The sequence below is a fragment of the Bombus pyrosoma genome, linkage group LG11, assembly GCF_014825855.1.
Source record: "Bombus pyrosoma isolate SC7728 linkage group LG11, ASM1482585v1, whole genome shotgun sequence".
Taxonomy (NCBI): Eukaryota; Metazoa; Arthropoda; class Insecta; order Hymenoptera; family Apidae; genus Bombus; species Bombus pyrosoma.
This window is the reverse complement of record NC_057780.1, coordinates 15,417,183-15,430,113: the sequence shown is the minus strand read 5'-3', so window position 1 is coordinate 15,430,113 and position 12,931 is coordinate 15,417,183. Positions and strand designations below refer to the sequence as shown.

Below are 12,931 nucleotides of genomic sequence, written 5' to 3'. Positions count from 1 at the left end.
GTCTATGATTTCCTAGCAATTTTATTTAGTTCGCATTTCTACAAATCCAAATTTCAAAATTCTGCTTCTTTCAATTGGAGATGTGTTAATTCTCTTTCCAATGTACGTTCCAACGAAAGAATGACTGCATTTTTATATTTTCTTATGTATTTTAAATTTACGAATTCTTACTGAAACAAATGCAGATCGTATCAACAAATTTAATTAAATGTACGATGAATCATCGTGATACTTTTGCACATACGTCTGCATTCCTATAATATGTGTAATTAGATGCGTTAACTGATGACTATTACCTGCTATTGCTAAATTCTATTCAATATGAAGAATCAAATGATATTCTTGTCACTAATCAAGCAATATTATCATTCGCTTAAATTGCTCTTTTAAATATTTCTAATTTTTTATTACAGATGTAATGTATATTACTCTTCTGTTAGGACATCAATATCATAAAAGTTTAGGATATTGCAAAGTTCTAACTGATTGTAACCAGAACTAATTGTAACTGATCAACCACGTGGTCGATTATAAAAGTTACTAGATTTAAAAGATAAATGCTTTAAATTATAAAAAATAAACTAGAATTATGGGAATTAACGTTTTACATTCGAATATTTGTCTCCGAAGATTGATAAACCTGTATCATGTAAAGAGCTAGGTTTTATAAAATCAGAATCTAAGTTTGGAGGTTAAATTGAAATAATCCCGTCCTCTAGTGTAGATCACAGGACCAACACTTCGAATTTGTGTGCGTGCATAAGTGAATAGAATTATCGATATGACAGGGAATACACAATAAGATTGAATGAATTGAACCACATGCAAGATGGTTGTTTGTAAATACTATCGACAAGGAAATTGTCGATTTGGACAATATTGTCAATTCGAACATATAAATACTTTTGGTAAGATATAAAGTTTATATAGTACAGAAAATTATACTCTTCTCTTTTTGACGTTTAAACATTTTAAACATCGTTCTATAGGAGGTAATAACAAAGTTGACTCTTACAATGAGGATGAATATATTGCGTAAGTATCATAAAATTATTTAACAAAGAATGCCAAAGTATGGAATTAATTTAATTTTTATCGTAAATCAAGGGTGTTGGTTGCAAAAGAAATGCTCAATGCAGAAAGAGGAAGACAATGGTTACTGTCATGTTTTGCGCCATTTAAGGACAAACCGTGTATTCCTGGCATGGAAGACTTGTCTCAGGAAGAAGTTCGATGGGAGATGTACCAAGCTCAAAATAATGGGATGGTAGATCAGGCAGTTAGTATACATAATTATTTCTGTTTGTTATAAAATTATGAATTCTTTCAATATCAATGTTTTTATATTTCTTTCAGAAATTACATTTCCAACAACTGTGTACAGATATGAAAGCAAAAAGAGAAGCTTTCAAGAATCCTACCCGTGAAACACTAACTAAACTTGTATGTAACATCATAAAAAGTTGATATTGATCTTTATAAATATAGTTCAAAGTATTTTTATCTTCTAGAAAGAGATTCTAGGTACAGGACACAAGAATGCCAGGAATGATAATACATCTGGGAAATCCTCTAGTTTTGCTTTTGCAACTCCTCAACTTGGACTTCCAAGCAGTACTCCATCCTCCAATGTATTTGGAAACAAGACATTTGGAACTCAGAGCAATCCATTCAGCGGTGGTTTCCCGCCCACTAGCAATACATCAATCTTTGGGAGAACACCTACAACTTCAAATTCTGTATTTGGTAGTACACCAACTTTTGGCAGTAATTTAGGAGTGTTTGGTGGTGGTACCAGCACTAATACTGTATTTGGTGGGATTACAAATACTTCTACATTTAATGCAGGACAAAACACGCAGACTTTTGGATCGTCCGGCTCGATTTTTGGCGGCGGAGCTTCCCAACCCGTTTTCGGGCAGCCTAGCATATTTGGAACCGGCAATCCAGTGAACAATGTTTTCGCCAGGCATGAAACGTCCCAGGCGCCCATATCAGTATTCAATAGCGGAGCAACATCTTCTCCCTCTTTATTTAGTGGCACTTCTTCTCAATCTAACGCTTCTGTATTTGCCGGAGCTAAAACTTCTACTGCTAATCCGTTTGGCGGCTCTTCAAATTTACAGACAACTAACTCCATCTTCGGATCGACTCCGTCCACCGGAACCTTCAGTTCAGGCATATTCTCGCAGTCTGAAACACCTGCATTTGGGGGAGCACCAGTATTTGGTGCTTCAGCAACCTTTGGGAACAATCCCACTTCGATATTTGGCGAGAAACCGGCATTTGGAAATTCTGGTAGTATTTTCGGCGGATCCAATACCACGACACCTGCCTTTAGTTCGGCACAGCCTACAAACGCTTTTGGTGTTACCACTTCTACATCTTCCGTAAATCTATTCGGAAATGCTCAGGGTACCACGCCCTCTATGCCCACTTCCAGTGCTTCACCATTTAGCGCAACACCTTCAACGACTACGAGTCCTTTTGCTACCGCAACCTCGCAATTTGAAACCACCAGTACGGCAGCCTTCTCGAAGCCTACGTTTGGGATGGCTACGGAAACTGCGGGTGAAACGTTTGCTACTACAGCTACTTCCTCTAGCACACCGTTTGGTACTACAAATACCGGAGTTACTTTTGGTACTTCTAGTACCACCACTTCTCCTTTCACATCGACGATATTTAGCGATATAACGAGCTCACCATTTAGTCCTACGAGCGTTACGTCTACAGCTACAACCACAAATTCGTTTACACCGCAGCAACAACAAATTACTTCTCCATTTGGTACTTTTGCACAAAATCAAACTTCTAATACTGCTACGTCTACGCACGAACCGTTTGGAAAATCGACATTCGGAGTAACGCTGACGGCAATCATTATCGACGACAACATTTATTCGTTAGACAATCAACTAACAGACGACGAGAAAAACATGTACATGGCGGAGAAATTTATTTTTGGAAAGATTCCGCTGAAGCCGCCTACCAAAGACATTAGATAATGCAGCGTGAAAGTGGTTTAGCTAGGAATATACGCTGTGATACTGGTTTCCTATATTATTCCTTTATAATTGAGATAAATCACAAGATTATAGTAATAAATAATATATATTTAACAACAGTGTCAATTTTTATATAAAATTCGATGAAATCCTCTTTTAACGAACTAATGTGAAATTAACTTGACAACGTTTTCAAAGTGTAACAAAATATACAATGAGATGTAAAATTTGCGTTGTTACAATTTATTTATAAACTCATTTTTAATATCATTCATCACTCACCTTATAATGTAATACAAAATCAAACATATTGCAGATATATATCAACCTCTTTTAATTTAGTCAATTACACGATTATTTACATATGTACAATAATATAATGGTTAATGTGTAATTTCTCATACTTACATCATCATCCATACATTGCCGTAATAATAATGTAAGTATGATACACTACACTACATTCATACTTACATTATCACACATTCTTGTAATGAATCACTGCAGGAGGAGGTGGAGGAGGAGGAGGAGGAACGCTATTACCAAATTGACTTTCTTCCGACACCTGAAGACAACGCTCCTGTTTAATTTTAACTCACAGGGAATACTAAATTCTTTGGTTATTAAACAAACCTGTGGTAAATGGCAGAGAGGATTCGTTGTATAATTAGTCCTCTGTGCATAAGTTGCAGACTGATTTGGCGGCTGCGACAAGCCAGATGGTATACCGTTTGGTGGTTTATATCCAGTGATCTAACAAATAAGCTAAACAGTTATCCAATGTGCCACTCTAAGCGATAAAACATCAATTCTAATCCTTTGTACCCATCTTTTTATTTCTCACCTTCAATCATTTTAAAAGGGTACCATCCCTTGATTGCGAGTTTAATATTATCGATAGGGCATTATTTTATGGACAATTTGAGAACAAAGGATTAGAGTGAACAAAAGGTCCACATACTTTGTCATTCATCTCTGGGAAAATGGTACTTAAATTGAAGTTGGTTAAACTTGTGCCAGAAGGATGATGGCTCATAGTCATATGATTGCCAGCAACGATGCCCCCTCTTGGCATGTTTGGATTCATTGGGAACCCAGCTGTTGCTACCGCAGGTACACCCTGAGGACCAGCAACAGGTGGTGGCGGTGGCAGGCCATTTACTGCTTTGGTATATACATTTGTCTGTGTGTGATTCTGATAAAGGGGGCTAGCATGTGGCGGCGGTGGCGGCGGTAAAAATGTAGTAGAGTGATGATAATCCTCTAAGGGTGAATTGATACCAGACAAAGGAAACTCTAAGTTCTGCATGGTTCCATCGTGAGCTTTCCTTTTTGCTTTCTTTGCGTTCGTAGGATATGGCCTTTTATCACAATTTTGCTGCTTTCCATAGTGCTGATGGTTCTTTACGTTCGTATTCACGTTTGAGGTCGAGGTTGTCACGGTAGACGAGGATGAAGAGGTGGTAGTTGAGGTAACAGTCACATTTGACAACAAGAAGGCATTCGTTTCCATATAGTCAGTGTTATCGTGCAATGGCATCATGTAACTGGTAGGTGTGTTTGATATACTGGTTATAAAATTCGAAGTGGGATAAATATTAGCGTTAGAAGAGTATGTATACGAATTGAAGTTCTGGTTCACCATTTGCCCGTAACCACTTCCATCATCCGCATTTGAGAAATAATTAAGAGGCATGACTGCATCTGCAGTGGGCAGGCTTGTTTGAAACTTGTTCTGCGAATAATTTGTGGAGAACTTAATCGAAGCGTGTTTGTCTTGGTTTGTGTCATGTACGTTACTATTAGTCCCTATCAGTGCCTCGGCTGTGTAATTGCTCTTACAATTCCTGTTCCTCCAATGAACATTATTCTGTTGATACTTTTGCTGTTGTTGCTGCTGTTGCTGTTGGTATCCTTGTTCAGGAAAGGTGTGCCCGGACGATTTCTGCTCCTCGTGTCTTTGATGTAGTTGATCATTACCTGATCCTTGTTTGCGGATATCCATCTGCCTTTTACTGTTTCCTCTAGGACTAGTATTGCTTTTCCTTTGATGCTTCCTCGCCTGTTGTTGTTGTTGTTGTTGTTGTTGATGATGATGATGCTGATGAGCATGATGATGATGGTGGTGATGGTGGTGATGGTGCTGTTGATGGTGTTGCTGATGAGATTTTTCAGCTTTCTCGTGTTCCACCAATTGACTCACTGAAAGGAAAGAGGATCCAGCTGTTGGATGCTGGACCGTCTGATTATTCAACACAGTATGAAAATCGCGTCCCACAACATTTCCTTCTTTATCCTTGATGGAATCTTTACTCTGATCAGAAGGTACTCTTGAAGGTATTTGCCCAAATAAGAAATTCTGTTTCTCGGGTATATTGGTACCTAAATCAAGATCACCGACCAACGTTGGAAGACTGGAGGGTACGACATGCTGATCTATACCCTTGACTGGTTGAGCTTGTTCAACATGAATGCTGGTTTTCGTGGGAGACCAGGGGAATGGTTGTTCCTCGGAATAGAACACTTCTGAGGTTCTTTTCGACTCGCTCTGCAAGACCGGTAAATTAGAAAAGCTATGAGCCGCGACATCGTAATTGTTGTAAAATTGATTCGCTGTTCCTTGATTGTAGGATGGTGTTTGAGCAAACAGATTGTTCTGACAAAATTCTAGCTCCTTTCCAATAGGTGGTAAAATAATATCGGCAATATTGGCATTATGTTTAATCTCTGGGGTCATCATCCAATTTACAGGCGCTCTAATTGTGTGTTGTTGCTGATTTCCTTTCGACTTTGTTGTACTTTGTTGCTGTCCATGTTTCCCATCGTTGTTGTAAGTACCGCTGTCATGTTGAAGAGATGAGACCTGTCCTTGGACCAAAGGTTGATATTTATTCTGACTTTGCTGCTGAGATTTGTCAGGATATTTGAAATTCGAACTTGTATAAGTCTCAACAGGGTACTTCATTTGCGCGCTAACTTCGGACAAATCAAAGTTTACTTGAGAGTCATAGTTAGACATTGGATAGACTGCCTTGTCCTGCTTCGCTGCCATGGATTGATGATTCTTTGGTCCATGCGGCTGTTGCTGTTGCGATTGTTGCTCCATACCGGAATATTCGTTTTGAATATACTCTGATTCCATTCCATACTTAGACTTGTTTTTGTTTTCCGTGCTAAATTTGTTGTAATCATTGTTGTTGGAAGAAGCTTGATTTTGCATACGACTTTGCTTACTAGATGGAGGAACATTGGTCTGAATATTCCTGGTTTTAGAAGGATCCACAAAGGACTGTTTTTGCGTTTCCATTCCCGATTTCATTCTTGATTTGTCCATATTAGCCATAGTAGAATTCACAGAAAAAACATCGTTCGTCAACACGTTGGAGAAATTTGGATTTTCTTTATGGAGGGGAACATAGCTATAATTCTCACATATCGTTTTTGCCTCGGTATTATCAGTTTGACTTGGTCCCTGCTCAAATTGTACCAGATTATTATTATTCCCTCCGCCTACAGGAGAAAAAGTCGTCCAAGACAAAATGCTAAAATTGGAGGAATTATGAGCAACGGTGGTTGTTGATTTTGCATGATTTTCAGTAACCGTACTCTGCTCATAGTTGGACGTAGCCACGAACGACGTCGGTTGTTGCGAGTAACGTGTAACAGGGGTATTCTGAATGAGAGGTTTGTTGCTTATATTATTAGAAGAACTAGTGTTGATCTTCTTTGTATCTTTGTTAGAATAAGTAGAATAATTTTGGGTCTCGTCCCTTTTACTTTGATATATATTGTCAGTGTTCTGATTAAGAACACTCTGCTCGGCCTGAGTGCTCATAGATTCTTTCACTCCATAGGAAAATGTTTGAGCAAACGGATCGACATCCATCTTTTTTGCAGAATTATAATTAGTATCACGTCTATGACCTTGTGGTTCCTGAGCTTTTGATCTCAAAACATCGTTCAATTTTTGATCTCGATTCACGGCATTGGTGCCCGAAGAATCAGACTCCTTGTTTATCTTCGTATAACTGCGTTGGAAATGATCCTCGGATGAGTTTGATATCGGGTCCTTCGGAGGGTAACTCGGATTCCTGTTGGACGTAGTTGCGTTACTACTCCCTGTCGAATACGAATCCTTTCGAGGGAGATTTTTATTCTGATCAATGGTGTAATCATTGTGAGAGTTCTGAATAATATGATCTTTCTCGTGAACTGAAGTGTAATTCTGATGAACATTTTGTTCAGTAGTTAGAACGTGACTATCTTTAGACTGTGATTCATAGACAGTCTGTATGGGTTGTGAAGAGAGGATTGGTAGTGTCGCTTCTTTAGATCGCATTGAATACTCTTGCTGCATATTGTGAGAAGGAGTGGGAAGAACTCTGTCTATATGGCCAGTATAGTTCAAACGATTATTGGTAACTATGTTAGAATCTACTAGAGGATCCTTGCCATGAACCCCATAAGCAACACGGGAACTATGAGATTCTTTGTCCTTCATATGAGAAGTATATTCCATTTGCATTGTTTGTAAAGGCAGGGACGAAGTATTTGTTGTTGTGTTAGTATTAGTCAAATGAGAAACCAGAGGTGGTGCCTGGGACACGTCTGGTACGACATTTTGAGTCAAACCGGATGGATTCGTTTCTTGAATCGCCGAACTGGTACAAGAATTTGCATTCTGTTGCAACGTGGTCAAATTGTTCTCGACGATCGTTGAGTAACTCGATAAAAAATCCTGAGAAGTGCTATATCGAACATTAGTGTCACAGGTTGATGCCTGTACAGGACAATTAGTTGGATCTGGTTTATTTGAAATAGAGACTGTATTAATCTGAGAAACAGCGACATTTTCATTAGTAGTATTTGCGATTGCATTTCTCAAATTTGTTGTGAGTTGGCTCTGACAATTTTCTCCCGTTTCTGAAGTATTGATAACTGAAGTAGTACCTGAAACATTTGAAATAGAATACATAGTCGCATTGGAGAAAGAACTAGAAGTTGCAGACTTTTCTACAACAATTTTATAAGGTTCCCTGAGAGGTTCGTCGTTTATAACTTTTGGCAAGACTTTCGCAGTTGTAGTACATTCCACCATCATGTTCGGTGACACTGTCTCGCTCACGGGACGATTTATGGTCTTTTTTTCTTCACATGTTACTTTTAGGCGTTTTTCTGCAGTGGAATGAGGTGGTGATGATGCCTTTAGCTTAAAACTGTTAGGCTCCATTGCTCCGATCTGTAGAAGCATGGGTGGCGTTTGACTATGATATTTGAAATCCTCTTTCATTTCCTCCTCTAAGACTTCTGTTTTACCATTTAGCGAAGACACTAATGGGAAAGCCATTAAAAATGCTGCTGTAGGAGATATAGATTCTGGATTGTGAGAGCTGGAAGGAACTTGAAGAGATGCAAATATATCATTTGAAAGATCAGAATGGAGACCATCGGCTCTATTACCAATAGGTACAAAAGTATTCTCCGTGTTATATGATAGTGACGATTTTGATACTTCGTCCTTTGATGTTTTTGTTATCTTGGATTCGTCCTCCACTATATTAGCCGGAAGCAATGACGATGACGGCGTTGTGATATCTGGAGTTTGAACTGCAGTACTTGTTTCTGGTTTCAAAGTTGTTGTGGTATTTGTATCTAGATTTAGAATAATTTTATTACTTTCTAAGTTAGTTGTCGTTCCCTCAACAACATCTGGCTCTTTTGGTGCCACCTGTAAGAGATTGTCAAATTCTGTATCAAGATTACAAACATCTTTCATCTTTTTAGCCACAGGATTTTCAACCGTTTTTGCTACTTCTGTCAAAGTTGATTTAGAATCAGAGCAACTGATATTGTTGCTTGACTTTTCCAGTGAACTGTTTATGGGAATGTTGAAATCAGTTTCAGGTGAAACTGAAACATTTTCATTGGAAGATTTTAAGTGTTCGTCCGAGAAAGTGACTGGGGGAGATGTATGCGAAACCGATGCGTCTCGACCTCCTTTTGTTTCACAATGGACGCTATCCGATGTCAGAACCTCCGCTGATTTTGAAGAGTCAGAAATATCCTCCTGATTAGTACCACCGGTACTTAACAGAACGGAACATTCTATATTCGTTTCCGTATTTTCTTCAGAATCATTCAGCGAATTACTTTTATCTTGTTCTTCATTCGTTTCTTCACCTATCTTTTCTATAACGTGTTTCAAACTTTCAATAGATTTACAAGTGACAGAAAAATCCGACTTCGATATAGATACCGTACTCGCCGCTGAGTTGTGTTCACGGTTTTCATCCGCTTTTCGTTTTTTATCACTAGGTTCATCTACACATCCAGCTTCTGTGCTTGCAAAACGTTTAAGTACAGTTTTCTGCGCAGAATTTGCGTCTTCAACATTTTTTGTGACTTTCTCTTTTTCATTCTTCTCTTCAACGGTTTCTGTAGGCTGTTGGTTTTTAGAACCCTTACCATGACTTTTGTTGGCCTTTAACCTAACTTCCATCTCCTTCCTAGATCCATGTTCTTTATATTTTTCTGCCTTTTCCTTATGAACCGCCGGAATAGGAACTTTATATGTCATCGTTGTTTCCGTAATCTCCTTACCCTTAGGCAAAATGCCTTTATGGCCACCTATCTTTGTTGCATTGATTATGTTCTTCACATTGGATGTCCAATTTTGTGAATCCACTACCATTTTCGTGCGAATACTAGGGACCGTTTTGAGCGTAACTTTCTGAACCGTATTAATCACAGCTTGATTGCAAATGGAAACAACTGGGTTTTGTACACGATTTGTCAAAGGCTGCATCACGATCATCTGATTTTGCTGACTGTTACCGAGGATTATGGGATTCGCTGGCTGTTGCTGAGTATTTACAATTATGTTCGACGTCATTGGAGTTACCAAGGGCATAAATTTACCACCAGATAATATGAGGGTGTTCGGGGCCAAATTAGTCACAGAATTATTTATACATTGCGTCAATGATTTTTTCTCCTCCTTTTTCTTCGATTTCCTTTTTACCTTTTTTTGAGATTCTACTTTTTGTAATGCTAAAATAATATTTTATAATTACATATGATTAAATTGGTAAAAGAAACTTTAATGTGTAATTATATTTTCTATACCTACCATCGTTAGTTTTGCTATTTACTGGACAATTGACTGCTACGTCACAACCTAATCAACAAAATAGTAAGAAGTACATACTTTCATTATCTGAAACAAGTTGTAAAACTAGAGTTAAGTAGAAATGTTTACTTGTGTTTGTTTGACAATATTCCGGTTCTTTGGATCTTATATCTGATGCATTGCTTGTAGCCTCTGAATTATCATCATTGCTGTTTGCAGAATTTACTTGATTCTCTTGATTCTCTAAGGAACTATTCATATCCTTAGAAATATCGCTATTTTCGACTGATTTAATACTAGACGAATGAGAAGAAGTAACTGATTTTTTCTTAGAAGGCACTTTGAGTTCTGCAGACTTCTCCCTCTTGCGTTCAGAATTCTTCACTGAAATCACCTTTCCCTGTTACAAACACCTAAACCCAAAAATATTATTTCTCATTTACTAATATTACCTTTATTATTCGTAACTTCTTCCGTTTTGCTGAAATACTTTTCTGCATCCTCTACATTAATTTTATTCGACCATTTCAGGGGAGATATCTTTTCAAGGGCTGGCTCTGCTGGCACAGAGATACCAGCATCTCGTAGAAGAGTAGATAATAGTTGAGTACGAGAGAAAAGCTGAGTTACAAGTTTTTTCAAACGAGCCAATTCCTCCTCTATCATCAAAAATATATGATAAAAATATGAAAAGAGATAATCTCAACCACAAACAAGTTACAGCTATCGTCAAAAAATTTGCTTACTATGCGCTTCAGAGGCATGAGCAGAAAACAACTCTTCTGTACGGCTATGGAGGTCTTTGATATACTTCGATGCGTGAATCAGGATGTCCACCTTGTTGCGTTTGCGACCCTCCTGATGCGGGGGCAAAAGGTCTGCCAGAGTTTTGAAGTAAGCGTTCATACGTTTTCTTCTGTCTCGCTCCCATGTTTTCGCTTTGCTGAGAAGATGTCCACGTTAACGAGCGGACCATTAGTTTCTTTACTTTTTATTTTTTAACTTATTTTTTACGTTTGTTCGTTCTTGTTCCAGAGAAAAAGACGCAAAGAGAAGGGGAATAATCTTGGTAATAAAAGTGGTCGAGGTTAGAAGCTGGCTAATAGACACTTACGTGTTCTCTTTTCGAGGCATAATTTATCCTGTTGGCATCGTTTCGCGTGAAGAACGCGCCGCGGGAAGCGCTAATGCGTCACTTGTAACTGACATTACAAACATTCGTGGATTCCCGTCGAATTTCTGACATTTCGACCCTACAGTTGCCTCGATCGCGGAATACGCGAAATAAAAACTCTGCCGACAGGTCCCGAATGTCACGACAATCATTTGAACCTGCCCGCCCTCTATCGATTTCCTTTCACGCTCTTTTCACTGCCTTTATCAGGTGTCATTATAGTAGGTACCACTACACTTTTTTTATCAATATACGTATATTAAGAAAATTCGTCAGATCTCTACTTTATCTTTGTATGTTCAAGACGTTGCAGTCGATAAAATCGCACAAAATCTATTTTTAGAAGCTCGTAAAATATGTATAGATGTACGTACGTGTATAGATCAAAAGTTCATTGCATGAACATAATTTTTTCTATATAAAACATGCAATTGTCAATGTATTGTCAATGGATGATCAAGTGTTGATGATCCTTCTTCGATCCTTGAAATGAAATCTTCGATAAAAATTCCTTTAATCCTCTTAATTTAGTCAATCAACGAATTGTTTTTCATTAGGGCCGGTCAGTAGCCTACGAAATATAAGTGCATTCTCATCAACCCGATATTTTGTTAACGGGAGGCGCCAGCAGATTGTGCAATCTCAATGAAGCGTGGTATGATCACCGGACGGTGGAATATAGTTACAGAGATGCGTCGAAGCAGAGTCATACGTAGCCACTATGCGAAATGCATTCGAATGTCAACATAAGAGAGAGAGAGAGAGAGAGAGAGAGAACGGCATCAATACAAATCGCCGATGACAAGTGCGAATATTATGCAGAATAAAAAGTAGCCGTGATAAAAAAAGAGTAAAAATAAAGAGATACTTCATAATACATAAGATGAGGCCAGATACATGTGAGAGAAATAATTTTTGCGCCGTTGGTAAAGCACGATTCTCGCGATATAGCGCTTCGGTCGTTTCTATATCCAACATGGCGGCGTGAATATGTATTTCGAAAATTTCAAGACAGAAATTCTGCAGACTCGACAGCGAAAATACCCAGAGGCCGTACCCCAACACGCCGCGACATATCTTTTCCACTTTCATCCGAAACGTTTGCTGCGGGATTTCGAGCGTTTTCTGTGCGCGCCGTTTATTTGGCAACGCCGCACTGCTGCATATTTCACTGTCAGCCTGTTTACAATAAAATTAACTCCTACTCGTAAGGAATAAACAGAATACGCATTTAGCGCGAAGAATAAAAAGAAAACGAAAGATTCACCAGAGGGAGAGTAACGTCGACAATTGTAAGCGTGCCTACGCTACATCCTTGTGAACTGTAAGACGGTATGGCATGACTCGTTAGAAATTTGGACGCCATTGCCGTTACCTTCGTCGTGTATATGCGCTTGCGTTTATTCGAGAAGGTGACTATAATCTGTCCGACGAGCGAAGTGAAGACAGTGAAAAAAATCACACGGTCAAAATTCAGGGAAGAAGAACACGGTCCGATTCGCAATTCTCGTATTTTCGAAAATAGAACATCTTACATGAGAATACCGAACGTATCGTCTCAGGTTTAACTGCTTGCGTCAAAACACTTTTTACACATGTTGCACAGTAATCCTTGAAAAT

At 38.5% G+C, this 12,931-nt stretch overlaps 2 protein-coding genes across 7 annotated transcripts; one reads left to right on the top strand and one right to left on the bottom strand.

The window, feature by feature from the left end:
- Positions 1-160: 160 nt before the first annotated feature.
- LOC122572784 (nuclear pore complex protein DDB_G0274915-like) lies at positions 161-3,235 on the top strand. 2 transcript variants are annotated; one of them, XM_043738232.1, is made up of 6 exons: positions 161-908; positions 990-1,035; positions 1,108-1,279; positions 1,357-1,443; positions 1,512-1,746; positions 1,849-3,235. In XM_043738232.1, exons 1-6 carry the CDS (start codon positions 830-832, stop codon positions 3,006-3,008), a joined length of 1,779 nt encoding a protein of 592 aa, XP_043594167.1. In that variant the 5' UTR covers positions 161-829; the 3' UTR covers positions 3,009-3,235. The 2 variants fall into 2 exon arrangements, with proteins under 2 accessions (XP_043594167.1, XP_043594166.1); XM_043738231.1 differs by having other exon boundaries at positions 1,512-3,235.
- Positions 3,096-12,886, bottom strand: LOC122572782 (transcription factor SPT20 homolog). 5 transcript variants are annotated; one of them, XM_043738221.1, is made up of 9 exons: positions 11,252-11,473; positions 10,884-11,080; positions 10,590-10,796; positions 10,267-10,521; positions 10,138-10,185; positions 3,970-10,058; positions 3,642-3,761; positions 3,503-3,573; positions 3,096-3,451 (listed from the first exon to the last, which is right to left on the bottom strand). In XM_043738221.1, exons 1-9 carry the CDS (start codon positions 11,269-11,271, stop codon positions 3,421-3,423), a joined length of 7,038 nt encoding a protein of 2,345 aa, XP_043594156.1. In that variant the 5' UTR covers positions 11,272-11,473; the 3' UTR covers positions 3,096-3,420. The 5 variants fall into 5 exon arrangements, 4 of the variants coding, with proteins under 4 accessions (XP_043594156.1, XP_043594155.1, XP_043594157.1 ...); XM_043738220.1 differs by adding an exon at positions 12,579-12,886 and having other exon boundaries at positions 3,096-3,761; positions 11,252-12,490; XM_043738222.1 differs by having other exon boundaries at positions 3,096-3,573; positions 11,252-11,471.
- Positions 12,887-12,931: the final 45 nt, after the last annotated feature.